The 27654-nt window shown below is 39.3% G+C and overlaps 1 protein-coding gene across 3 annotated transcripts in view; it reads right to left on the bottom strand.

Moving 5' to 3' along the window:
* The window catches only part of LOC149146402 (histidinol-phosphate aminotransferase, chloroplastic-like), a 151207-nt gene that overhangs the window by 41472 nt on the left and 82081 nt on the right, over nucleotides 1-27654 (bottom strand). For all 3 annotated transcript variants that reach the window (XM_089453392.1, XM_089453390.1, XM_089453391.1), the window contains exons 6-7: nucleotides 21565-21673; nucleotides 21202-21359 (exon numbers count right to left, since the gene is read on the bottom strand). In XM_089453392.1, the coding sequence (XP_089309518.1) occupies nucleotides 21202-21359; nucleotides 21565-21673 (267 nt within the window). The remainder of the gene's footprint in view (nucleotides 1-21201; nucleotides 21360-21564; nucleotides 21674-27654) is intronic.

Raw genomic sequence — 27654 nt, 5'->3', positions numbered from 1 at the left:
CTGTGCTTGAAGTAGATGCCATTTCTAGAGATTGATCACTGACTTTCTCGAATTTAGGGAAAAGGGAGGTTCCAATAGGAGATTGAGATCGTTTTTCCCTTTTTGAAGCAGTCCTAGTCAAAGGAGGAATTTTGTCGCCTTCAAGTAAACTAGGGGATTGGACAATGAGTGAAGTCACCAGAGGAATATTTATAAATGTCGTCAATGAATCAATTCCTCAATGATTCACTAGGGAGGTAGACCTACTTCCTCCCCGACAACGACACAAAAATGTTACCGCTCAAACTAGCATGGGACCTAAACGGAAAACCCTAAGATAAAATGCTAGGCCAAGGGAAACAATGGAGTCTTAGCCCACATTCACCTCAGCTAAGGCTCCCTTCTATTTACAGACTTTCACCGATGGGAGAAGACCCGATATGTATGGAGCAATGTTTTAAAACTCCGACTCGAGTTCGAAAACAGTTGAGGGTCGGCTCCGACTCGGTATCGACTCGGCCGGTTTGATTTCAATGACTCGGTCATTGTAAAAAATACATTAAATATTAAATTTTTATGAAAAAACGTAATTTTAAAGATTTTCATTCATGTTTCCAAACATAAAGCATTAGAATATAGAGAGAAGACAACATATGATCAAAGTAGGCTCATGAATATATCCATTATATCAAAATGGCGCCCAGTGCACTGTCCAATACATACATGATATAGAGATCAAAACAAAAACACATAACCAAGGAGGCTCTAAATGGCCTCTACAACAAAAGTAAACTGTAAAACATCACTAGTCACCAGTACTACTAGCTATTGCTAGAGAAGCCAACATCATCTGGCTCAGACTCTGAATCAAAGTCAGACAAGGAAACCCATGGCTCCTCCTCCTCATCACCATATCCAACTGCAACTGTAGAAGTAGTAGCACTAGCAGGCACAACAGTTGCGCGCTGAGATAGACGAGATATGCACTTCCGTCGTGGTTGAGTAGAGGAAGTGCCTGCAACTGGAGGACTTCGAGTTGGGCTTGGTACAAGTGGATCTGCATTCAACTAAACATTATGTTCAGCAACAACTTCACCTAATGCCTTTGTCTGTAAATCCAAATGAGTACCAAAATCCTTGTCAGAATCAAACTTTGTTGGATGACTCTCCACTACCCAATTTGATGTTGAATCAATATCTTCCAACACAATGGGATCTGTATCAGGTCTTTTGTTCAACAATTGGTTGCGTCTTAGTCGGAGGTTGTATTGGACATAGACTAGATCATTTAACCGTTTTTCTCCCAAACGGTTTCTCTTTTTCGTGTGAATCCTCTCAAAGAAAAATCAATTGCGCTCACACCCACTAGCACTACAAGTTTGACTCAAAATACGTATTGCAAACTTCTGCAATTGAGGATACTGGCTACCAAATGCCTCCTGCCATTGTGCTACAAAAAACATAGTTGTGTAATGAGTTAGCTCAACGAATTATATCCAACTTTCAAATTATAAACAATTTAACAAAATAAGAATTTGAAAATTGAAATTGTTTGTGTACCTGACTCATCTGCTTCCTTTGCAATCCTTGCTAGGTTCTTGCCAAAGGTACTTGTTGCTCTGCTGAAACAAGTGATCTATCGGTGTATCTCCCGCTGATCACTCTAAAAAGAGATCATGCGGTCAATGCAATCAATCAATCCATCTCTAACCTCCCTAGTCAAAGCATCTGCCTCCAGAGCTTTATAATGATACCTTGCGTTCAAAAAAAAGAAAACAAACAAACAAACAAACAAAAACCAGTTGCATGTATAGGGAGATGGAGTTGATTGTTCCATCTTTCATCAATGATTGCCCAAATGGACCCATACTTAGCCACTCTATCCTTGTATGTTGCATTTATTTGCTCCTTTGCTTGATCCATAGCATCATAAATCAAGCCCATAGCCAATCTTTCCCCGTCCACCAACCACAACACCTTAACCAGTGGCTCAGCAACCTTCACAATCTTTGTTGCCTTTTTCCAAAATATTTCTTCATTAACTTTCTTTTTCACACCTTTTCCATCCTGTTTGTGAGACCATTGGCATTCATTCCATTCATCACTGGAAAACAGCCTTTGCAAGTTTTCATGTTGGGAAAGCATAGATTGCAATGTCAAAAAATGAGCTGCAAATCTAGTGATGGCAAGCCTAATAATATCCTTACCCCCTCCTATGTGTTTCCTCATCAAGCTCAAAATCCATGAGTGATTGTAGATATATTTTGTTATGCTTTTGGCATGCTCTACAGTGTTCTTGACCCAATCTATTTTGCCAATATCCTCAAGCATGAGGTCTATGCAATGTGCAGCACATGGGGTCCAAAAGATGGTTTTATGTTTTTCTTCTAACATTTTACCAGCAAGAACATAGTTAGAGGCATTATCGGTGATGATTTGAACAACATTAGCCAGCCCCACCTCTTCAACAACCTCATCCAAAAGTTTAAACAACAAGTGTCCATCTTTCACCCTATCAGATGCATCAACTGATTTTAGAAACATGGTTCCCTGTGGGCAAAAGATAAGAAAGTTTATGATGGTACGGTTCCTTTGATCAGTCCATCCATCTGACATGATGGTACATCCTATTTTTTCCCATGAGCTTTTGAAATCTTTCAAATATTCATCAATGGAGGAAACTTCTTTTCGCAAAAGAGATCCCCTTAACTCATGCATAGTAGGGCCTTTGAAGCCCTTTCCAGTAGCAAATATGGCATCAAACATAGGTTCATAATATGGTGAATGAGAAGCATTGAAGGGGATATCATAATCATACCACCATCTAGCTATGTAATCACAGGCAGTCTCTCTCAATTCTTTCTTCCAATGGTCATCTAAAGTGGGTTGCATATGACTTCTACTAGCTTGAGGACCATGTGCATTTGATGGAGAGGAGGGTGTGAAATAACTTTTGATATCACCCCTCTTTTTCATTTTACCCTTACCCTTTTCTTGCATAGACTCCAAAGAGGGAGGAACATAGCGAAAGGGGTTGGATGCATTAGTGCAAGGGATAGATGAAGAGCCCTCATAATCAAAATTGGGGTTGGCAGCCATCATTTGTTGTATACTCCTCTTCCTCCCAATTTCAGCCTCTATTTCTTTTTTCCTAGCTTTTTCTTGCTCAAACTTCTCAAAGTTATTTAGCAACTCCTTCCTAATCTCCCCAATTTTTTCTGATGGTGCTTCACATGGTGTAATTTGACCTCTAATACTAGCCAAGTGCTTTTCGGCCTATGAATGCCCCCTCCACCCTCCTTAATTTTTCTATGACAAAATTTGCAATGCATTTGATTATCAATCATTTCAACATATGCCCAAGCAGCATCTTTCACTCTAGGAGCCATTTTTGACTTGGAAATGAAAGGAAAAAAATATGAAAATGAATACAAAGAAATAGCATTGCTTCATTGTTCATTTCTTTTACAAAAAAGACTCTTTTCAATTTCCAAATTTGCACAAAAAAAAAGCAATCAAAAACAAATTTTAGAAGTGAAAAAAAAAACCTCTAAGCACAAACTGCCTCCTCAATGCTACTCCAATGGTTGTCCAAGAAGCTCCTCACTACTACTCCAATGATTGCCCAAGACTCCTCACTGCTACTCAAAAAACAAACTCCACAACTCTTCACAAACTCATCACAAATTCTCACACAAATGCAATGAGATAGTTGTGAGGAAATGTGAGGGGGTTGGGTAGCTTTTATGGGCTTGTGAGAGGTAAATGGACCTCAAAAAACATAAAACCCAATTAGAATGCAGTGAGGGGTCATTCCCCCCCCCCCAAAAGTTAGGTTGGGCGTGTGTGCGTGTGATTGCCTGAACCGGCCGGTTTAGCTCGGGCTCTGTCGAGCCGGCCAGTTTGTTACCGAACTAGTCAAGTCAGTGACCGGCTCGGCCAGTTCGGTAACAAACCAGTCGTTTTCTCTACCGAGTCGAAACAGCAGAAGGTTTGGCCGATTCGGATCCGGCTCGACTGTTTTTTAAAACACTGGTATGGAGTCACCAATGAGTAACAAGTTAACGGATATGAGTGACCAAGACCCTTTCCGAGAAGGTTTTGAAGAATGGGGCTTCCTTGCTTTCTAAGCAAGGGATTATGTGCTTCTAAGGAAAGGAGGAGTGTTTTGAGGGTCAAGTGTATGAGAATAGACTTTGAAATGAGTTTTCCACACCCTAAATCCTTGTTAAAGTTGGTAAACCCAGATGGTTCTTGAAGAATAGTCGTTTTAAGGAGTGGGACCAAACGGAGCCAAGTGAACTCGGTTTAGGGCATGGGGAAAGTATGAAATAATCAATTATTTTCTTACCCTAGACAAGGTGGGAAGGATCAAAGAAAATATTTCACTCAATGATGTTGTTTTGACCCTACGAAGTGCTAGCCTTCGGGATGGCAGGGCAAGTTTTGGTCTCGGAGCTAGGGCTTGGCTTTTCTCCCAACTTCACTGTCAGAATGTCTTCAAATTTGGAAGAGGGCTAAAGGAAAGGCCAACACAAGAGACCCTAGGAGACCGAATTTTTTAGTGGCTAATTTGGCAGGAAATTGATGCCCTAGGCACCCCAATGTGACTAGACTTGGGAGAAGGTGAAAGAGTAAGAGTTTTGGTGACCACCCTTGGTATATCATGTTGGAAAAAGTAACTATGTTTGGTCTTCAATCATGTCCTTGAGTCATTATCATTATATAATGTACCTGTCAAAAGAATAGAAAAAAGAATTTTTATTATATTTATTGTGACTTATTAAAGCATGGGTTTCATGCTTGGGTCACGATGTTTTAGGTCAAAATCCTCATTGAGGATTTCTAGGATTTATTCCGAGTCTTTATAATTATTGTACATTTAAAGAGACCCTTCTTGGGCTTTGAATCATGTAAATCGGTTAAATATTAAGTCAAATATGAATTATGTAACCTCCACACCATGTCGGCCTAACAGAAGATCAAGTCAGCCTAAGGACCCATTCTACCCCACAAGTAGCCTATAAAAGGAAGGACTACGCATTCATTTGGAGCATCACTTCTCATCTTCTCATCCACTGGGTGGAAGTGCGAAAATCCTATTGCTCAGCAAAAGTGCGAAGTGGATAGCTGGGAAAGTCTGTTGTTGGGAAGCCGAACTGAATGTGAGTTTGGGGGAGTCTAAGGAGAAGAGAAAAATCGAAATTTTGGTGGAGGTCTCACTATGTTTCGTGATCTGGATTGGGAGAACGAAATCTTCCAAGTTGGACTGTTGCCGAAAGCTGTTGGCCGCTGCTAGTTGCTGCATAGTCGAAGTTGCTAGGAAGAGGTCAATCTTCTGGATGCTGACTTGGTGTGGAGAGAAGATATGGTCAAGGTCTAGGGTGAAGAGTCTCGAAGAATACTATTGAAAGGAAGAATTACTTTGACTGGGTTTTCCCCTTGAGGGGGGTTTTGCCCTGGCATGTGCCTACATCTTGTGTTAATTGTTTTATGTGTTGCTTCTTTTGGTAATTGCTTGATGAATTAAAGAAAGAAGATATAAAGAATTGTAATAATAAGAACCATCACAAGTAATTATCAAGATCGAGAAAATCTTTATTGTGTTTCTGATTTTCCAACAGATCAGTGCCTTAATCCTTGGGAAAATGGAGTCTATGTTGATTTTGCGTAAGATTTCTTGGTTCCCAATCAAGGAGGTCTCAAAATTCCTTCACAAACACTCTAGGCCAAGTGGAAGCAATCTTGCAGCTTTTATACTTCAAATGCACAAGAGGAATGGCTTATCAAGGTCAAATTTTACCCCTCGAGATTTCGCTCACACTACATGGCCCATACATGGAGAGAACGTTATAATAGAGATAATTCCACAATATTAAGCAATAACTGCATGCAACAATTAGCCCTAAAACAACAAAAATCCCAATCTAGCATATATGACAAAAGTAACAAGAATAACATCAAAATTGCGTACTTATATGCAGTAGAGTATATCCAACCATCCACAAATGACAATAGAGAGGCCCCAAGAGAAGATAGACTAATAACCATACATCAAAATTCATCCATAAAAGCTCCAATTCATCCCCTAGAAAAAAGTGTGAAATTCTCTAAAGAGAGAGAGATCCAATCCAACGTGATGATGAGAAATGTTCTCACCTCACTTAAATTTATACACATCTTAGGAGTTCCAATTAGCCTCCTTGGCCTACATAAGCCCCAAAAATAAAATAATGTGCTAATAATACAGGTGACAAGCCCACCAAACTAACTCATAAATGAAAAAGTAAGCCTCTCAAGAGGTCAAATAATAATTAATGCATGTCATAGGGCCCTCTAAGAGGCCTAATGAGGTCCATGGGTGCCACGATGAAGAATAGGACCCTCAAAAGAAATGGACAAGAGGTTGGCCCTTTGTAATAACCTGTGGTCCTCCAAATGACTATGGAGGCACACAAGTGTCCTCATGGGTCTCCACACAAATCGAAGATGCATGTAGGTCACCCTCAACGGCTAGGATGATGTAGGAGATGCCACATCATTGTAGAAGTCCTGGATCATCTGCCAAGTGTATGGTGTAGATCTGGGGCCAGCTGGGCATGATGGATCAAGTGCATCCTCCTTGTCCACTAAGTGAACCATGAGCAATCCCTGAATAGTTGTGGGGATCCATGAAGTGCAATATGTTGTTGTGGAGGCCTATGGCTCTCAACACTCACCCTATATGTGCCAATGTAGCCCTATGGAGGATTACGACCCCATATAGGGAGACCAAACCCCAAATGGAAACCATTTCTAATCCTGCATAAGATCTAATGCGTCCCCTAGGCTTCCAGTACAACAAGTCATAAGAGAAATCGAGCAAATGGGCTTACCCTATCATGGACCACAAGTGGGGACTTCATAATGGCTTTGCCCTTCCATAATGGGCTTCGGGATATGCCAATGTCTCCTAAACTCTCAATGGGGTTAACCAAGTACCCTATTAGGTGGTTTCTGTTTCTAAAGGGGATAATATAGTCAAGGTACATCCGTCAAAAGGTGGTGGCATGTGGCAGATAGGTGAATGAGGTAGGGAATGAGAAGGGGCAACCCTGGGTCACATGCTGGGGCACAAGGGTAGCTAATAAGAGGGAAGCCCACACTTGGGTTTATAAGGTGTAGGAGGGAGCAATCGTGGTACATGAGGTGCCTCGACCTTGATTTTTCCACCCTTCTTTATATGCCTTTTGCCTTTTTATGATTTTCTTTGATTAACTGCTCGGGGCTCAAGGGGTTAGAGCATGATGTATAAGATATAGCAATGAATTCCCCCCTTTAAGGTGGGGCGGTTCATCGCCCACCAGGGGTTGGGACAATCATGGGTTCCTATATGATGAAGAAGGGTCATAGAACCTGATGGAACTAAGGTGATGACCATGATGATGGGGTTGAGCTCATGTATTGCCTTTTGCCCATGTGCTAAATGTTTTTGTCCGGCCATATTTTGCATTTTGTGGCACTTTTCCTGTTGAATGTGGCCATATATGCCTTTGACTTTCTTTTTAGTTGCATAAACCTCTGGGCTTCATTTCCAAGCCATGACCCAAGGTGTGGGCAAGGGGAAGGGGTGAGTTGACCCTATGTGGACCAGATGGAGGAATGTGGACCCAGGTGGGAGAAATAATGGATGGGGTAATAATGGATGGAAAAAGGGTTATATAAGTGGATAAGGGAATGGGACCACGCAACCAAAATCGGGTTTTCCCATGAAATATCATCCCTGAAACCAAATGACCAGTGAAAGAGATCCCATGGGACTAGGATCCAAGGTTAATTCCTAAAAGGGGTCTAGGGGTCAGAAGGACAGACCTAACCCATTCTTTCCGTTGAATCCCCCCACAAATCCATGCCCATAAGTGTCCATGATAAGCAAGCTACATAACTCAATTTCAAAATGACAAGGCATACTTTTAGATTTGGGAGGCCCACCTTCAAACATACGATCGTGGCAGATGGGCGAGGGACCACATCGTTGGCTCAGGTAGCAGAGAAACGGCACAATGAGCTAGACGGTGGCTGCAACGGGTTGTTGGCTATCGGCTTAGGACCATCTTGGAGAAAAAAATTCTCCTAGGGATATTACCCACAAAATGGTGGATAACAGCGACCACACCAAGTAGTAAAATCACTCTCCAAGAGGTTTGCTTGGTCTCTCAACTATGTTCACTGGTAAAAGATTCACCAGAAAAGGGTTGTTGTGTTGGAGGCCTTTGTAGAGCCATGAGTACCAACAATGGCATAATTAGAATGATCTTAATGTAGCTCAAAAGTTAAATTAAGCAGAGACGACTTCTTATCAGGAAATTTGCAGAATGACTCTTGAAAATTGTTTTTTTTAATGCAACTCCATGGATTATGTAGTGTAACTGTAATTAACTCCAAAACTTTAGAGAAATCACATAAGATGTAGTAAAAAACCCAAGAAAACAAGAGTAAAGAGAGATAAACCCAAAGAAATATCTCTGTGATAATCAAAAATAAAGAGATATGTTCGTTTGCCACTTCAAGGGGGAAATATCCAAGAGCAATGCTCCAAATACAATACCAATTCTTGACATAACATTAAATAACCTTCTACTCAATATACCACTATCCATAGAGAATCTTTACTACCTATGGGCCCATTTATAACGGGAACCTACTAATTAATTTGGGCCTTATTAACAACGAGGGCCCTTTTTACAATGAATGACTTTTAACAGTTATTTAATGAGCTTTATTTGATGATGGTGGCCTCATACATTAATAAAGTATCTAAATAAGGGGGTTAGAGTAGAACCCTAACATGCACTCCTCCATTGAACACAACACTATCCTCAAGGCTGAAGTTGAGAAGATTGTTGTAGAATTGTTGTCAACTCCTATGTAGCATCTTTGGTTGCATAGCTTTCCATTGGATCAATACTTCCCTCATCATGTGCTAGTACAACTAATGCTCTCTAGTATCCAAATACTGCTTCTAGCTGGAGCCAAATGGAACCTTGTTCACTAAGTTCTAGGGGGTTGGTCTGAACTTTGCAATTTGATCCCTCAACCTTCTTCAAACAAGACACATGAAACACTAGATGAATCTTGGAGTGTGTTGGGAGAGCTAGCTTGTAGGCGAACAGACCAATACATTGTATTGTCTAATATGGACCATAGAACTTGGGAGTTAGCTCCTAGGGAACTTTATCTTTGATTGATGTCTATTTAAGGTTGTAAGTGAAGGAACACTTTGATTCCCTTCAACAAAAGAATGTTAAATCTATGTTGATCAACATATTGTTTCCTTTGATTTTGTGCCATAAACAAGTTGTCCTTAACGATACGGATATCGACTTCTCTATCTACTGCATGAACCTTGGATGTGCCTAGTACATAGGATACTACTAACAGGGGCTTTGGCCATAAACAACTACATATGGTGTCATTTTGGTAGCTCCATGATAAGTGGTATTGTACCACCATTTGACCAAGGGAATTCATTTTTCCCACTGGTGTGGGTTTTTAGAATCATAGCATCTCTAATAGGTTTCTAAGCACTTTTTGACCAATTCTGTTCGGCCAACAATTCAAAGATGATATGCAATGTTCATATTAAGTTGTGTACTTTGGAAGTGGGCATACTATGTAGCTTAAAGATTCAATCCATGAAAGTTTGTGCAACTAAGGAAGGAGTGAAAGGATGAGCTACAACACAAAAAAGAGTAGTTTTTGAAAAACAATCAACTACACGTCAACCATTCCAAGAAGCAAAGTGCAAAGTAGTGGATAAAAAATTTTGAGTCATTGTCATCATTGTAATCCCAAATTCTACAATTTTATTGTAAAAATGATTCTAGTATGACTATTAAGCCATGTAACAACACCTAGGTAAAACTTTGATTCTTAATAAAGGGTTTCACTCTAGGAAGTGTTTTAACCTCCCCAATTATTTGTGTTTGTAAACACGAATAATTGGCAGAGTTTTTCTCCCAAACATGCCCCAAAGCTAGGGTGGAACTCATTGATAAGGTCTTAGGTGAGTCCTAGTGTTATCGAGTCAATGTATTTTTATCATACTAGATAATGTGTCTTGTGTCACAAAATTTGGTTGTGTCTAAAGTGGTTGTGTCTATGTGTAAAATTCCCCTTATTCAAGTCTATTATTGTAATATTTTGATGTAAAAAAGTGAAAATATTTTTGGTGAATGGTTACTCATAATTAGAACACCATTACCAAAATATTGTTAGACCCACTTAGAGGGTGGAAAAATATTTGTAATCCCCTCTTTGTTGAAATATGTAACTAGTTTTCGTCTTCATAATGTCTATTGTAATCATGATTTCATGTATTTAATATTAAAGAGAAAAGAAATTTATTATTGTTATTCTTTAGGCATGGGTTTCATGCTCAAGATAAACTTATTTATAGGTCAAGCACCCATTGAGTGCTTCTAGGTTTGTCATAGAATTATGAAGTCAAAAGAGTCATTGTCATACATGTAATACCCCTTTTTGAATGTTGTATCTTGTAAAGAAAATTTTGTAAAGTCAAAAGTGTCATAAAGACCTTCCAAGACCTTGTCAAACAAGTCAGCCTACAAGAAGGATCAAGTCAGCGTCATGGACAACAATTCAACCTCCTAAGAAGCCCATAGAAAGTAGAGAACTCGACCTCCTATGGAAACTCACTCATTCCTCATCATCCAAGCGAAGAAGAGGCAAAGAAAGGCAAGCGAAGAAGGATAGAAGGAAGAAGGACGAGGTCTTGGGTTTATTCTCTATCTTCTTCTCACACGTGTGAATATTAGGGTGACTTTACTACAGCAAAGTCGAAGTTGCAGAAGAAATTGTTGGGAAGTCAAAGTTGTTGGAAGGTCAAAGTTGTTGGAAGTTGTTGGAAGGTCAAAGTTGTTGGAAGGTTGAAGTTGTTGGAAGTTGCTAGAAGGTCGAAGTTGTTGGAAGTTGCTAGAAGGTCGAAGTTACTGGAAGTTGTTGGAAGGTCGAAGTTTTGTTGGAAGGTCACAATTGTTGGAAGGTCGAAATTGCTAGAAGTTGCTAGGTCGAAATTGCTGGAAGCTACTAGGTCAAAGTAGCTGGAAAAGTTCATCAAGAAGGAGAAGTTTGACTTGGTCTTGGAGGGGTCTTTGACAAGGGTCTTAGGTCTTGGAATTCGTCATTTGAAGTTCTATAAGAAGAGAAGAATTCTTGTGGGTTTTCCTCTCAAGAGGAGAGGTTTTGGCCCTGGCTTGCAGCCTACATTTTGTGTCCTCTTGTCTATTTGATCTTCATAGTTTGGTAGTTGTTTGATGATAAGAACATAATAATAATCAAGTGAAAGAAGAAGCTAATCAAGTTAAGTAAAAATACATCACAAGAAGTTATCAAAGTAAGAGAAATCACCTAATCTTGCTACCCTTACATTTCTCAACAAGGTATCAAAGCTAAGATGACTACAACAAGGAAAGGCAGCTTGAACATCACTCCATTGAAGAAGGATACATAAGGGTCGAGCACAAGGAGGTGTACTCATCTCAAGGATCATATCATCACTAGGAGAAGAAGACCTCAAGGACCATACCTCCACTCAAAGAAAGAAGGACTACATATTTGAAGCATCTTGAAGTCTCCATATCCAAAGAAAGCAAGAAGAAGCATTTCCATCATCATCAAAGAAATCAAGGTGATCTCCCTCACATTGAAGCAAATATCACATCTCAAACATCCTTGAAGAAGACCATCAAGGAAGCAACATCAGCAAGAAAGCATTAAGTTGAAGATATCATCATCAAAGGAGCATCATCACTTGACAAGTAAGTATCTTTATATTTATGTCTGAATCTACTATCAACATGACTTCATCCTGCAAGGAGAGCAACAAACCGGTTCGGTCATCAAATTTCCTTGCATGGAAGAAGAGGATAGATTTGATCCTCATAGAGAATGAAGTTAATGAATATGTAAAGGGCTCCATCACTAATCCATCTCAAGAACAAGCTCAAGCACTATCGAAGTATATGAAAGGGGAGATAAGTGCTCAAAGAATCCTCATAGAATCAATCAAAGATTCCCTCATCCCTTATGTAGCAAAATTGGAGAAATCGAAAGATATCTATGAAAATTTGGTAGAATTGTTTTCTGTAAGCACTGCAGGAAAAGTTATATCACTAAGAACTGAACTATACAAGATGAAGGTATCAAAGGAAGAAGGGGTAACCTGATACCTTATGAGGGTATCACAAATAAGAGATCAATTACAAAAACTAGGAGAAATAATGTTTGATAAAGATATGACCACCGTTGTGCTCAATGCACTACCTAATGAATGTAGCAATTTTGTATCAAGTATCTATGGAAAGAAAGGAGCCACTCCATTCAGTGAACTTCGGTCATTATGTAAGATTGAAGAAACTAGGTAGAAGACAAAAAGCGATGTTGGATCAAATGAACAAGTTCGAGCATGTGCTTCCTATTGACCACTCTGTGTCAACGACCCCATAGCAGTACACCCTTTTTTTCACAAAAAGGATCCATCATGTTCGAGTGTCCGTGCCATTCAGACTTCATCATCAGCTGACAGTTTTTTAATATGTCAGCTCATTCTACATATGTAAAATGTAAATAATCTCAGTATGGTCGTCTCTGTATGTAACAGCCTAGGTAAACCTATGGTTTTGGTGACGATCTTCATTCTAGGAAGTTTTTTGTCTCACTGATTCATCTGTCTCTAAACGCAAATGATCGGCAGAGTTTTTCCCTCCACTCTTACCCCAAAGCTAGAGTGGATTTTGTCGCTAATATCTTAGACGAGTCCTAATGTTTTAGATAAAGTCTGTGTAAAAGTGAATTCGGAATAATCCTAGCTAATTGGCTAGATTATTTTATTACAATTCACTTGGTCTACTGGATTATATTTTGTGTCGCAGAAATTGGTACTTTTTTAGGGTATATAACAAACAGGTTTTCCCCCCCCATGTATTAAAATGTAAAATCTTGATGTAAAAAAATATTTAGTGCATCGTCCCTCATAATTCGATACCATGGCTAAGTATTAGAGGGTTGGAAAAATAATTAATCCCCTCATAAGTCAATTAATTAAATTTTCTAGCAAAATTAAATTAAAATCCTAAGCCATAAATTTAATTAATTTTGTGTCCTAGGTAAAATTAAATTCTCCAATTGTGAAATTCGTGGGTTTTAAAGAAATTATTTTTTGGACGTCTCCAGTCAAGGTAATATTGAAGAAATTTTGGACCCTTGGGTCTTGGTGGTTAAGTTAAAGTGAATTTTTTGAGGAAATTAATTCAAAATAATTAATTTTGAGTTAATTAAAAATCAATTAAATGAAAAATTCGATTTTTCCTCGAAAAATAAATAATTTTGACGATGATGATTAAAGATTAATTAAATCTTTATGAACAATCGAGATTAGTTTCATAGGGATCAAGCCAACTAGCCGTTGGAGATTTTTATCTATAAATTAGAGGTCGGTGTCAATCTATTAACTAAGCCTTTTTCTCATATTTGCCACCTTTAAAAAATTTCTTCATTCATGAACTTTATCACATTAAAATTGCCAAAGGAATAATTAAATTTTTAACCTAAAGTTCCTTTTGGGTTTTTTGTGTTAGGGGTTTGGGACTTTAAAATTTTTAAAAGAGAAAATTTTGTGGTGTTAAAAAAATTTAAATATCTCTATAGTCAAAACACATTTAAATATTTTTTAAATTATCTCTAAAGTTTGACTATAGAAAAACAATAATTTTTTCTGGATTTGGGTCACTTAAGAAAATGAATTGTTTTAAGTGTTTAGCATTTGAATTTCATGGTTCTTCATGGCATTAAATTTTCGAACTTTAATTGCTTAAGTTTTTGCATGCTAAGGGTTTTGAACATTTTATGCTTGACGTTTAATTAACTCTAAGCGTGGCTTTAATCGCTTGAATTATTAGGATATTTATTGCCTATTAAACTTTTGAGAATTCTTCAAGTAATTTTTAAGTACTCTTTCATGGAACTGTGGTAAATTGCATATCTTTTGTTTCTTAAACTGAGTATTTTTGAGCATCTATTGGCATTGATATTAAATTGTGAAGAAGCTTTTGTTCTCTCTGAGTTATAATTGCATTTGAAAGATTCTAGATAAATTGAAGTGATTAGCTTGTCCTTTAATAGGGCAATGTATTGTGATATTGTAAAGCATATTATTGAGACGCTTATCTTTCAGTTTTTGTCTAGTAAGGTGAATATTTATTTAGGCGATTAAAGGTTTTTGGTTCATAAACTTTGAAGCAGATCATAGCATAAGCGCTTTCAATCCTTGAGTCTAACTTCATCTCATCTTCATCTCATGCATTTGCATATTAAGTTAGCCTTGCATAATTCAAATTTACTTCCAAGCATAAGCTTGATCAATAGAAAGATAGGTACCCACCCATCTTTGCTTGAGAAGCATGGTTTTAATAGTACTTAAAACAGTGACCTTGTAGTCATCAAAGCCACAACTCTCTGCAACGCTAGAGGCACAGGGTATGTTAGATTTTCAGGAGAGGTATTGTTAATCACACCTTAGTGTTCTTCACCTTATCTTCTCTTTGCCACTTACTAAGGAATCAGGCTCAATATAGGAAGGATCGAAGGATTAAAACTTAGGCATTTAACTAAAATTAACCAAGATTCCTGCATCTCACGTTAGTTTTAGGATTTGCATTTCATATAAGATAGTTATTCATTCAAGCAACACTTGCAAATCATTTATTTGATCCTAAATTTCCTAGCAAGATAGTTGACTCCATAAGGCACTGGTATCAATTCCTTAAATCTAATTGAATCCTATAAGTCTTGCTAAATCTAAATCAAGTACTTGGTCGCTTAACTATGTCTCCCGAACTGGTTGGTTCCCAACTAATTCTCCTTCATTCCATTTTCGTAGGGTCTAACACCCTTAGCCTATTTTTGGGAGACATCTTAAACGGAGAGATTGGGGATTAGGGTGAAAGCCCCTGATCTGAGCCGTTGTCACGGTGCCTAGACATTTTGTGCGACAACACTGCCATGCCTAGCAGAAAAGGAAAGTTTGATCCTCGAAAAAAGAACAAGATCGATATGTCAAAGGTACAATGGTATGATTGTAATGAATATGGGAACTTTAAAAAGAATTGTCCTAAACTCAAGAAGGACAACAAGAAGAGAAAGGAAAGAAATGAAGCCCATATCACCGAAGAAGTAGAAAAACCTGAAAAGAAGAAGACAAAGAAGGAGGAAGTGAAAGATCTCTACTATGATTGAGATAATCTCCTTCACTTAGTTCTTTTCAATTATAGAGGAGAATAAAGAGCATCACAAGTATGAGATGCATACAGCAAGATAGAGATGACATGATCGCAGAAGCCTGGAAGGATAGCTGAAGTAGAAAGTCTACATGGTTATAGCAATCACCCTGATATAAAGGAAGTGGCTCATGGCATCTCCATTGGAAGTATATAAGGACAACCGAAGTAGCAATCTATATGGTTAGAGAAAGTCATCTAGCAAAATAGAAGAAAAAGAGATCATCACACATCATCATCATTAGAAAGGAGCATTTGCAGAATGAGGATCATTAAGATCCTCCATTGGAATCTTTGTTAGAAGATTCACCTCTACTTAAGAAGAAGCAAGTGTCTCGCAGATGGTCTACATTCTACATTATGTGGGATCTACAGGTTAAAAGGATGACGGTATGATGGCAAAGATGTGCAACATGACAAGTTGGTTGAAGTACTTTCATCTTCAAGCAAGGAAAGGAAGTTGCCCGAAGGAAGTCTGGATGGCCACATAAAGGAAGAGGTATGTATATACCTGATAGATAGATAAAGTCGTCATCATATGGTTGCAGATAGAATGGGTACAATGCTCTATCTCTTGATCATGATAAAAGAAGAAGAAACATTTCCTTTAAAAAGATACATGAAGGCATGTAGACAATATGCCTTGAACTCTTCTACATATTAACATGATATGACCTCATAGAGAATATGAGGTGGTTGGTATTCATAGTTCTTATTGTTGAACACCTAATCTTTGGGATTAGGAATCCTATGTACATATTGTAAAAACCAAAATAAGAGAAGTTGGAAGATGAAGAGACATTGGGAGATGAAACCCAATAGTCTCCCTCTCCTTGTATATAGTCATATGCTATCTTAATGAAAATCAACAAGTTATTCCTGGAGTTGAGGAGAAACTTGTTGTTTTTGGTCCACATCCACCAGCAAGGACGGTCCATTCACATCTTTGATGGCAAGGTTGAGGTCAAAAAAGCATCAGATCACTCACTTGTCATGATTGGTATAGAAGAAGAAAGACTTTTGAAGCTACAAGGAACCTCTGCTTGTGCACAGAACTTTTCATACAGTTCTCGCTATGATGAAGGTAAATTTCCATCAAGTCTTTTATGGCGTGCTAGATTTGGACACTTGAACTATGACAGCCTCTATTTTTTGAAGAAAAATGGTGTTACTGGTTTGCCTACTATTCCTATGAAACTTAAGCAATGTGATGCTTGCATCTTAGGAAAGCACAACAAACAGTCTTTTCAGGATTCTCATTCCAGAGCACATAGAAAACCTGAACAAATTCATTATGATTTATGCAGCCCAAAGCTTGTTCCTTCTGCAAATAGTAATAAATATATGATGACATTTATTGATGACTACACCAGAATGTGTTGGGTTTATCTGTTGAAAAACAAATCTAAAGCTTTTGAAACATTCAAGAAACTTTCATGCATAGATTGAAAATGGTGCATAATCTCATATTGGCTCTGTTACCACTCAAATCAGCAGGGGACCTAAAAGGGGTTCCTAAGAGGGCAATTGCTAGGTTACGGGCAACAGTGGAGGCCTACCCCACTATCACCACAGCTGAGTCTCCCTGCTCTTTACGGACTTTCACCAATGGGAGGAGTCCGGGTAGTGTAGGAATCACTTGTAAAGTATATGTCAATGGATAGATGGAAAGTGACCCCAGAAACCCTTTCCCAAGGATGGAGTGAAGGATGGAACTTGCTTGCTCTTTAAGCAAGGCACTTGGTCCTCCAGAGGAAAGGGGTGAGGATTGGAGGGCTGAGGGAGAAGGAATAGCCTTATAGACGAGGTTCTCAATCCCTATAATCCTTGGGAAACTTGGATTGCCAAATGGTCCTTGACCAATAATCTTTATTGAGAAGTGGGACCACATGGGGCCAAGTGGACCCAGTCCACGTTCGGGGATGGAATATATCAACCAATGATGTTCCTATCCTGGACAAGGTGAAAGGAAAGGACCAAACAAGAATATTTACTTCAAAAAGTTGAATTGATTCTATTGAAGTCTAGCCTTGGGGATGCCTAGGCAAAATTCAAGCATAGAGCTAAGGCTTGGGATTCCCTGAGATTCCACCGTTAGAATTGCCTCAAATTTGGAGAAGAGGGAGGGGACCCACCAGCGTCGTAGCTTGTAGGAGATCGAAATTTTTCCTTGGGTCAATTCCCAGGAAATTGATGCCCTAGCTGACCTAATGAGGCTAGACCTAGGGAAAAAGGGGAAAAGGGTAAAAAGAGGGTTAAAATGATCACCCTTTTTGAGGGATCAGTGCCTACTTCACTTGGGGATATGGAGTCAAGGATGATGATGAGGAAGAACTTGGCATATTGATCAAGGAGGCCCGGAGAGTCTGCTTCATCCAATGTTGATAGAAAGAAAAGAAAAGTGACCTTCAAGCATTTATACTTCAAAGCAAATGATGCAAGCTTATCGAGACAAATAATCTCTAAGACATTTCATTCATATAACATTGGCCCATACATTAAATTAGCTAAAACATGCTTAATTCCACATTTCAATTATGCAGCAACTAGCCCTAATTTTAGCAATATGCAACAACAAGAATAACAACATCAAAATTTACTTACAATGTTATAGAATATATCCAACCAGCATTTCGTTTGCAAGACAAAGCTCCAAGACAAGAAAAATAGCCCAAATCCATACGTCAAAATTCATCCATCTCCCAAAAATATCCTCCAAGGAAAAAATGTGAAGTTCTCTATGATTAGAGAGATCCCAAGTCAAGTGATGATCCAAATGAATGCATCCAACATCAATATATAGCCTCCTAAGGAGTTTGAATTAGCATATAGGCCTACATTAGCCCCAAACCATAAAATAATGTGCAAATAAAACCCTTATTGGTGACAAGCTCACCGAACTAGCTCACAAGTGGAAAAATAAGCCTCATAAGGGGCCAATAATAATGTGTACATGTCATGGGGCCCTCCGAAGGCCTAATAATGTCCCGAAGTGCCATACTGAGGAATAAATTCCTCGAAATATGATGGACCAGGGGGTGGCCCCTTGTTCTCCAAGTAGTAGACTTGTGGTGCTCCCAATGGGTCTGAGGGCACATAAATGACCCCATGGGTCTCCATATGAATCTGAGATGCCTATAGATCCTCTGCAAGGGTCCGAGTGGTGGAATATTGGCCCCTTATGAGGCTTATTTTTCCACTTGTGAGCCCTCCAAAGGCCTAATAATGTCCTGAAGTGCCATACTGAGGAATAAATTCCTCGAAATATGATGGACAAGGGGGTGGCCCCTTGTTCTCCAAGTAGTAGACTTGTGGTGCTCCTAATGAGTCTGAGGGCACATGAATGACCCCATGGGTCTCCATATGAATCTGAGATGCCTATAGATCCTCTACAAGGGTCCAAGTGGTGGAATGAATGTTGCAATGACATTGTACAAGTCCTGGGAAAATTGTCAAGAGTGTGGGGCTCCTGTGGGGGCCTACTGGGCATAATGTACCAAGCATATCACCATCATCCAAAAAGTGGATCGCTAGTAGTCTCTGAGCATCGATGAAGATCCGCGGAGTGATGTCTGTTGCTGTGGAGGCCAATGGCTCTCTATGCACACCCTATATGTGTCAATGAAGACCTCTAGGGTTAGGATCTCATATAGGAAGACCAAACCCAAATGGAAACCACCTATAATCCTACATAAGATCCAATGTGTCCCCTAGGCTTCCAGTACAACCAGTCATTAAAATAATCATGTAAAAGAGTTTACAAACCATGGATAACAAAGTGAGCACTTCATAATGGCATGCCCTTCTGTGGTGGGCTTTGGTGCTAGTGTCTCCAAGCTCCAAAGGGGGTTAACCAAGTACCTTATTAGGTGGTTTCAGCCCTTAAAGAGGATAGTATGTCCAAGGTACATCCCTCTAATGGAGGTGGCAAATGATAAATAAGTGGAATGGAGTAGGGAATGAGAAGGGCAATCTTGCGCCACATATTGGGGCATACGGGTAGCTAGATAAGGGAAAGCCCACACCTGGGTATGTAATCTGTAGGAGGGAGTAATCGTGGTACATGAGGTGCCCCGGTCTTGATTTTTCCACCCTTCTTTATATGTCTTTTGCCATTTATGAATTTTCTTTAATTAACTGCTCAGGGCTCAAAGTACAAGAGCATGATGTATAAGATAAAAGGCAAAAGACATATAAATTTTCAATTTGTTTTTGACTTAGGAAAATTTTAATATTCCTATAGTCAAAAATTAGATCGATCTCAGTTGTCTAAGGAGATCTAATCTCAGCCATTCATGGCAGTAGTGGGCCCAAGTTGAATTCTAAGAGGGAAAAAGGGTGTAGAACTTGTTCATTATGCACAAGACATCTTGGTGTTCAACTCAGTGAGAGAGAGAAGATTTCAGCGCAGCTCTAGGGTTTCAGATCAATGTGAAAGAGGCAGAGAAAGAAGGTTGATTCATCCAGGATCACTTCCAGCCATTCGCACACCTCTCCAGGGGCCGAGATAATTGCGCAGAGGAGGTCGTACAGACAGTGTGAGTCCGTACCAGTGCGCAGAAAAGAGGTTGAGCATGTTTGTAGTGCGCAGATAGTTGCGTAGAGGGTTTGCAAAGAGAGAAAGGGAAGTTTTCCCTCTTGAATGTAATCTTTTCCTTAAGCAGATTTTGTTGAGCTGAACAATAAAACACCAAGATTGCAAGTTTTCCCCAGATTGGGGTTTCCTGGGTAAATTTATTGTGCACTGTTTTTATGGTGTGCTTGTCTTCATCTATTCCTTTTGTTTTCCGCTGCATGCAAGTTAGAAAACTCAGCATATTTGTGGGTTAAAAGTTAAAGTTCAGATTTTCGTTCTTTGCTTGGTTAAAATTCACAGATTAGTTAGCTGGGTTTTAGAAAATTAACACAAGTGCAAAACCCACACTGTCCTGCATGTGGACATGCAGAAACCTTGAAATGCCTTTTTTGGTTCTATTTCTTTGCTCAAGATGTATGGACCCATGTAGACTCTGTCTATCAACAATATTTGCCTACTTCTTTGACTTGGCAGGCTACCTTGCTAGGTGATCGTTTGCAATGGGCCATTGAATTTCAGGATGCTTAGATGCTCTTTCAAACTGAAGCCCTCTTTTGAATCTGAAAACCTGAAATGGTGCTTTGTTTAATGTTGTGGTATCATCACATCAATTCTCTTGGTTTGATGCAGCTCCAATGTGTGCAAGGTTGCTATTTCAGATTATTATACAGACTGCAAAGTACAGCCGAAGATGGAGCATCTACGAGCAAATTCTTGAATATTGGCATGAGGCCCAACATTTTATGAGCAGAGTGCCTCCAAAACCTCTTGGCCTGTTTGGCAGGGATCAGCTTCTCAACCTGGCTCCATTGGGTTAAACCCCAATAGGGCTTGTCACAAGACTAGATGACAAGTTCCGAGCATGCACACAATCTATCTATTGGAAACCCCTGACATGACAAACAGTTTCCCACTGGCAATTGCTATCTCAAAGGGGCCCAATCACCCAGAGCCACTCACTAATGGGTGGGCCACTATGATTATTGATGTTGATCCTTTGGCAACTGGATGGAGCAAAGTCTCCAGAAACAGCTCCATCCTGGCTGTATGGGTCATAGGATAGTTATCTGTATCAAGCATTGACCCTACAATTTTATTTTTCATATGTCTATGACTGAGACTTTATGATGAGGGGTATTTTGGCTTAAGCCAGCCCTTATTTTTGAGATTTGTGCTCCGCTAGTGAGCAATGGTGATCCACCCATGTTTTGTATTAAAGCATGTGCATACTTTTGCCAATAAATAGAGTCAACTTTAAAGTAAGCTTTAATTCAAAAAAAAAGGCCACATAACCGGGAAAGACTTGATTACCTGCTCTTTTGCTGAATGTCCGCAAAACAATCAGATTCTCATGTTCTTTCACCCAGGCCATCCTGGATTCTTTTCCTGAAAATTCAATGTATGCTTCATCCAGCACGACCAAGATTGGTAGGCGAAGAATCGCCAGAAGGTCCTCATCATTAATAATGCTAGCCAACAGTCAAAAGACATACAAAGAATAATATCAACCATGAATGTTTCACAAAGGATCCAAATCTCTTTTAAAAACCTTACATTTTAACGTATAAATTGCTAACAAGTACTGAGAAGAGTAGTATTCTAAGATCCAATAAACCATAAGTTGAAAATAAAAAATCAAAGACAACTTATCAATAATATTCTGTAGAACAAAACCTGCCATCTGGATTGTTTGGAGAAGTTAAGAAGATGCATTTTGGCTTCTCTTTCTTCACGGTTTGAATAATACCAGAAACATCCAAATGGAAATAAGCTAGTCTTGGAACTGCAAAAATGAAAAAAGTGTCAAACAAGAGAATAGGTAGCTAATACAATTAGCAGAGGATAAGCTCTCTGTCTCGAGTATTGTAGCACTTAAAGAAAAAAAATTACATAGGCACATTAAACAAACATCCACACTATTATCATTTCAATTATTTTCTCCACTTTTATAGCACTTTGAAAACTACAAATGCAGATTCAGCAAAAATAGAAGTTAAAGCTTTGATAACTGCTTGCTAGCAGTTCATAAGTTCATTGTTGAAAGGCATGAGATAAATGACCATTATAGGAAGATGCTTGAGCCTCAACCAGTATCTGATTCCAAACTGTTTGATTTGTTTGAAATTCAACAAGGCATCCATAGGTAATCCAGGCAAAGCTGGGGAGAGAGGAATGTAGGAATTTACAGGGTAAGTTCCTCAGACAGAACACCAAAGGACACCGCTCACAACCAGATCGCAGATCAATACACCAGTATTTTTGACGTGGTTAAAACCCTCAAAGAGGGAAACAGTCCACGGCCTGAGCCAACGCGGCCACTTCAGGCAATTTATTAATAAAAAAATGAAAATTTACATATGCTTCTCTCATAGACGGATTACCCTACAAATGACCCTCCATGCGCTTTAAATAGAAATCATGGACCAATCGAGTGTCAAGCCACGGATCAAGTGTCGGTAATACCGAGGAGAGAATGAACCGTCGGATCACTACATATCGTGAATGTCGGATTGTAAGTTACAAAATGTACAAGGTAAAGAAACACACTTTACCTAACTCTATACTAGACCAAGTTGTACTTAACTATTTCCTATGTGTCGGAATATCCTAACATCCCCCCTTAAGAACAACTTGGGATAGGATTGAAGGATTTACAAATATGACACAATAGAAGGAAGGAGGCACTAGAGCCTATCCCCCCTTAGTGACAACTTCCTGAACTCCAACCATAAATCGAAGTTTAGTGAACTTCGCCTCTGTGAGAGCCTTTGTGAAGATGTCTGCAACTTGATCATCTGTTGAACAATATTGCACTTCAAGAACATGGTCGTGAATGAGCTTTCTGATGAAGTGCATGTACAGTTCAATGTGTTCGCTGCGCTGATGTTGGACTGGATCTTTGCATAGTTGAATGGCACTTTGATTATCACACCAAAGTGTAGTCGGATGTTGCTGCTGAAAGCCAAACTCTGACAGGATCTAACGAAGCCACAAGGCTTCCTTACTAGCTTCTACGGCACCACGATACTCTACTTCTGCTGATGAGAGAGAAATGGCACCTTGTTTCTTGCAAGCCCATGTAATAGGTCCTGAACCAAGAGTGAAGACATAACCGGCAGTAGACTTCCGATCATCAGGTTCACCAGCCCAATCAGAATCAGTGAAACCAACCAATAGAGGAGCTGCTTCGGCACTGTAATGAATCCCAAACTGAACTGTACCTCGAACATAACGAAGTATTCTTTTAGCTGCTTTCCAATGACTTTCACGTGGGTTTTGCATAAACCGAGCAACAAGGCCAACAGCAAAGGAAAGGTCAAGACGAGTATGGGTTAGATACAAAAGTTCTCCTACAAGTTGACGGTATAAGGTAGCATCAACTTCAGGAGAAGTACAAGTGACTGAAAGTTTGACTCCAGACTGAAAGGGAGAAGGGGCTGGCTTACAGTCTTCCATGTGAAAGTGGCGTAGAATATCACAGGCATACTTGGACTGAGAAAGGGAAATACCTTCCTTGGATTGCAAGACTTGAAGACCGAGAAAATAATGTAAGTGTCCTAAGTCTGTCATTTCAAACTTCCTTTTAAGGCTAGACTTCACATGGTTTATAAGGTTGGGATCACTACCAGTCAGGATAAGATCATCAACATAAAGAACAAGAATGATAAGAGACTTGCCCACTTTCTTGGTGTAGACAGTATTGTCAGAATGACACCTAGAAAAGACAGATTCTAAAAGAAAGTTATCCATTTTGGCATACCAAGCTCGAGGAGCTTGCTTGAGACCATAAAGAGATTTCTTACGCCGACATACAAGGCTGGAGTCTGTTTGTATAAAGCCAATAGGTTGTTCCATATAGATTTCTTCATGCAAGTCCCCATGCAAGAAGGCGGATTTAACATCCATCTGATGGACTTCCCATTTGAACGAGGCAGCAAGGGAAAGAACAAGGCGGATAGAGTTCATTTTGGCAACAGGGGAGAAGGTTTCAGTGTAGTCAATGCCTTCAACCTGTGAAAAACCTTTAGCAACAAGACGAGCTTTATGTTTATCAACTTTCCCATCTGGTCCATACTTGGTTCTGTAAACCCATTTGCATCTAACAAGTTTTCGTCCCTTTGGTAGAGGAACAAGATCCCATGTATCATTTGCCAACAATGAATGATATTCTTCATTCATAGCTGCTTCCCAATCTGGATGGCCTGAAGGTTCTGCAAAGGTGTCAGGATCATAATTTACTAGAGTTTGAGCCAGTAAAGAAGAGGCTCTGTCAAACTGAGAACGTGTGCGTCGCTAATCTGTAGGATCACCGTCAAGATCACCTGCTGCATCTCGAGTAGCACGAACCCATTTTGGAAGCTGAGGCACTGAAAGAGGATCCTGAGATGGTGGGGGAGGATTGTCATCCTCACTTTCATCATCTGAAGAAGAAATGTTTTCAAAAGTAGAAGAGATAGGGAGAGGTGGCACATCCGTCGGACTAGGCTCGCAAGCCGATATATTTTCATCAAATTTTACATCTCTTCTAATGATAACATTTTTGGACTTAAATGGAATAAGTCTATAGCCTTTAACATCTTCTGAATATCCAACAAAAGTACATTTTTCACTCTTAGGTTCTAAAGCTTTATGCTTTTCATCTAGAATATGGGCCCACGCTTCACTTCCAAAAACACGAAAGTGACTTACATCTGGTTTGATTGAGCTCCATGCTTCTTCTGGAGTGATATTCTTTAAAGCCTTAGTAGGAGTGCAATTTATTATGTAATTTGCACAGTTAATTGCTTCTGCCCAAAAACTAAGACCAAGTCCTTTAGATTGTAGCATACAATTAGCCATTTCCTTTAAGGTGTGATTCTTCCTTTCAGCTACACCATTTTGTTGTGGAGTATATGGAACAATATGTTGCATTTGAATTCCATTCTCAGTGCAAAAGTTGATGAATGTGTTTTTAACATATTCTCCGCCATTATCAGATCTTAGCTTAAGAATTTGATGTCCAGATTTTTTTTCAACAAAGGCCTTGAAGGCCAAAAATGTGTTAAATACTTCACTCTTGAGTTTTAAGAAGTATACCCAAGTGCGTCTGGAGAAATCATCAATGAAAGTTAAGAAATACTTGCAGCGAGAGAATGAAACAACTGGAAGTGAACCACATAAATCACTATGCACAAGCTGTAAAGGGGCTGAGGCGTGCCAAGAGGCACGTTTTTCAAAACTGTCCCGATGATGTTTTCCGAGTACACATTCGGAACAAACACCATCTCTGCAAGATACCATAGGAAGACCTGTCACCATATTTTCTTTACATAGATGCTGAAGGGAGCGATAGTTTAAGTGACCAAATCGCTCATGCCAAAGTTTGCTCACTTCATCGTTATGAGCAACAAATACTGAGGGAAGATTTGATGACCCAAAGTTGTGAAACTTATACAACCTTGTAGAATCATCAGCAATGCCAGTAGCTAAAATCTGTTTAGGATCTCTTAGGTCCTTGATTACAACATCATGAGGTGAAAATTCAACGATTTTACCTTCACCTGAATGAGTTATCTGATATACAGATAGAAGGTTGCAGGATAAGGTTGGAACGCATAATACATCATTAAATTGACCATTGTCTAGATGAACAGTTCCAGTCCCTACAACATTAAGAGATCTATCATCACCAACATATATATTTTTGGTGTTACAATCATTTAAAGAAGAAAACATGGCTTTGTTTTTGGCCATGTGATAAGAAGCTCCAGAATCAATGAGCCACTCATGAGAATGAGAAGAAGAAGATACATTTAATGCATAACCAAATCGAGATGATTGACAACCACATGCAGAAAGTGCCATTCCTAAAGATGAAGTTGAAGGTGAAGAATGCTCCAAATGGATGTTATGTTTCTTCATCGCTGCTTCCAAGGCTTCCATCTTCTTAAAGCATTTGGATTCTAAGTGGCCATCTCGATTACAAAAGTTGCAATGTCTATCAGTCTTCTTCCATTTGTTTTTATTTGTCTTATCATTTTGTTGAAATGATTTTTCATTTTGAGGCTGAGATTGCTTAGCACCCTTGTTTGGTTTAGGACCATTTCTTTTAGGATATGACTTAGGATTCTTTGAATTTGGTTGCTGCTGGGCGGCTAACGCTTTCTTGGAAGAGTTTCCAAGATTAAGAAGACCATGGTGTAAGAGTTTTTCTTGTTCTCTTATTAAAGAATCACAAAAAGAGTCAAAAGAAGGGGACTTGTAGTCTGTTCCTTGAGAAATGAAGGCTTCTCTTGTAGAATGGAAGGTGGAAACAAACACAGAGTAGGCTGGTCCCAACTTAGTAAGAATGGAATAGATAAGGTTACTATCTTCTTTCTTAACCTTAACACCTTCCAAGAGATATCTAAGGGTCTTGAACTTGGACAAGAAATCTTCAATGCAAGAAAAATTATTAGGGTCCAATGTAAGCAACTCATTTTCAAGTTGATGGGCTCTAAGTTCATTTTTAATCCCAAAAACTTTATTGATTTGTTTCATTGCTTCATTAGGAGTATCAAGTTCTGCAATATGGAATTTAAGATCTGGAGAAATAGACATCCCTATCAATCCACGTGCTTGATCTTGCCTATTTTCCCATTTAGCAGCCTTATCTTCATCCTTCGGTTTCTTTTCTTGGCCTGAGGCTATTCTGTAGAGACCTTTACTTCTAAGTAAATCCTCAATGTAGGACAACCATTGGAAGTAGTTGGTGCTATCAAGGGTAACTTGGTATTGACTTTCCATTTCAACGGAAACTGAAGCTAAAGATGCTGAAACTAAGTGTTCCAATGGATAGATCTCGAAAAATTAGGCTGGTTTAAAAAAAACGGCTTCCGGATGAAGAAGTTATGGCTTTTTGAAAAAAAGTTGTTGAAGATGCCGACGAAGTGCGGGAATGTGCGGAAATGAAAAATCCGCCCTCACAAAAAGGAGATTTGAACCCAAGACCTCTACTCTCTTAAAATAGCTTTGAACCAATTGAGCTATACAAAAAATTTGAGAGAGAGAGGGGGGGTTGCTGCTTTGGGTTGCGTGCTTGCTTTGAGAAAGCTCTTTTTCCCTACAAAACAAAAAACACAAAACCCAACACGGACATACAAAAAAAAAAAAAACGAACCTTGCGGCTCGAAGTTAGCTTTAGCCGAAAAACTAAATATTTTCAAAAATGAACCTTACGGCTCAAAGTTAGCTTTAGCCAGAAACTAAATATTTTCCTCAATGTTTCTGATTTTCCGAGATCACACTAACGCACAGTGGAAAAGAGCATACGCATGAGAAAAATCATTCCTTTCTGTTTCTGATTTGCCCAGATCGCACAGAGTCGCAGGGCAAGGAGCATACGCAGAAATGAAAGGTATAGATCCGGTAATAAAAAAGGCTAAATAAACCGAAACCGAAATAAACAGAGAGAAAATAACTGTAAACTGCAAATAAACACTAAATACCTCCAGATCTTAAAAATGACGCAGCTAGGGCTACCGGAAACCTTTTCGCGTGAAACGAAAGGGGTTCCTCACTGGAACAGATGCTCCCAACACAATAGAGCAATCCTCTTGGCCCGAAAGTAATCAGAAACAGTAGATCTGGGAAATAACAGTCGGATGCAGTTCTACCGGCTTCAGATTTGGATCACCAACGGACGCGGCCCTCAAATAGCTCTGATACCATGTAGGAATTTACAGGGTAAGTTCCTCAGAGAGAACACCAAAGGACACCGCTCACAACCAAATCGCAGATCAATAC

This window comes from Pinus tabuliformis, chromosome X, assembly GCF_031772625.1.
Source record: "Pinus tabuliformis cultivar Carrire ecotype Pingquan chromosome X, CPIR1, whole genome shotgun sequence".
NCBI lineage: Eukaryota > Viridiplantae > Streptophyta > Pinopsida > Pinales > Pinaceae > Pinus > Pinus tabuliformis.
Note: the sequence above shows the minus strand (reverse complement) of the source record. Positions and strands in the feature narration are given on the sequence as shown.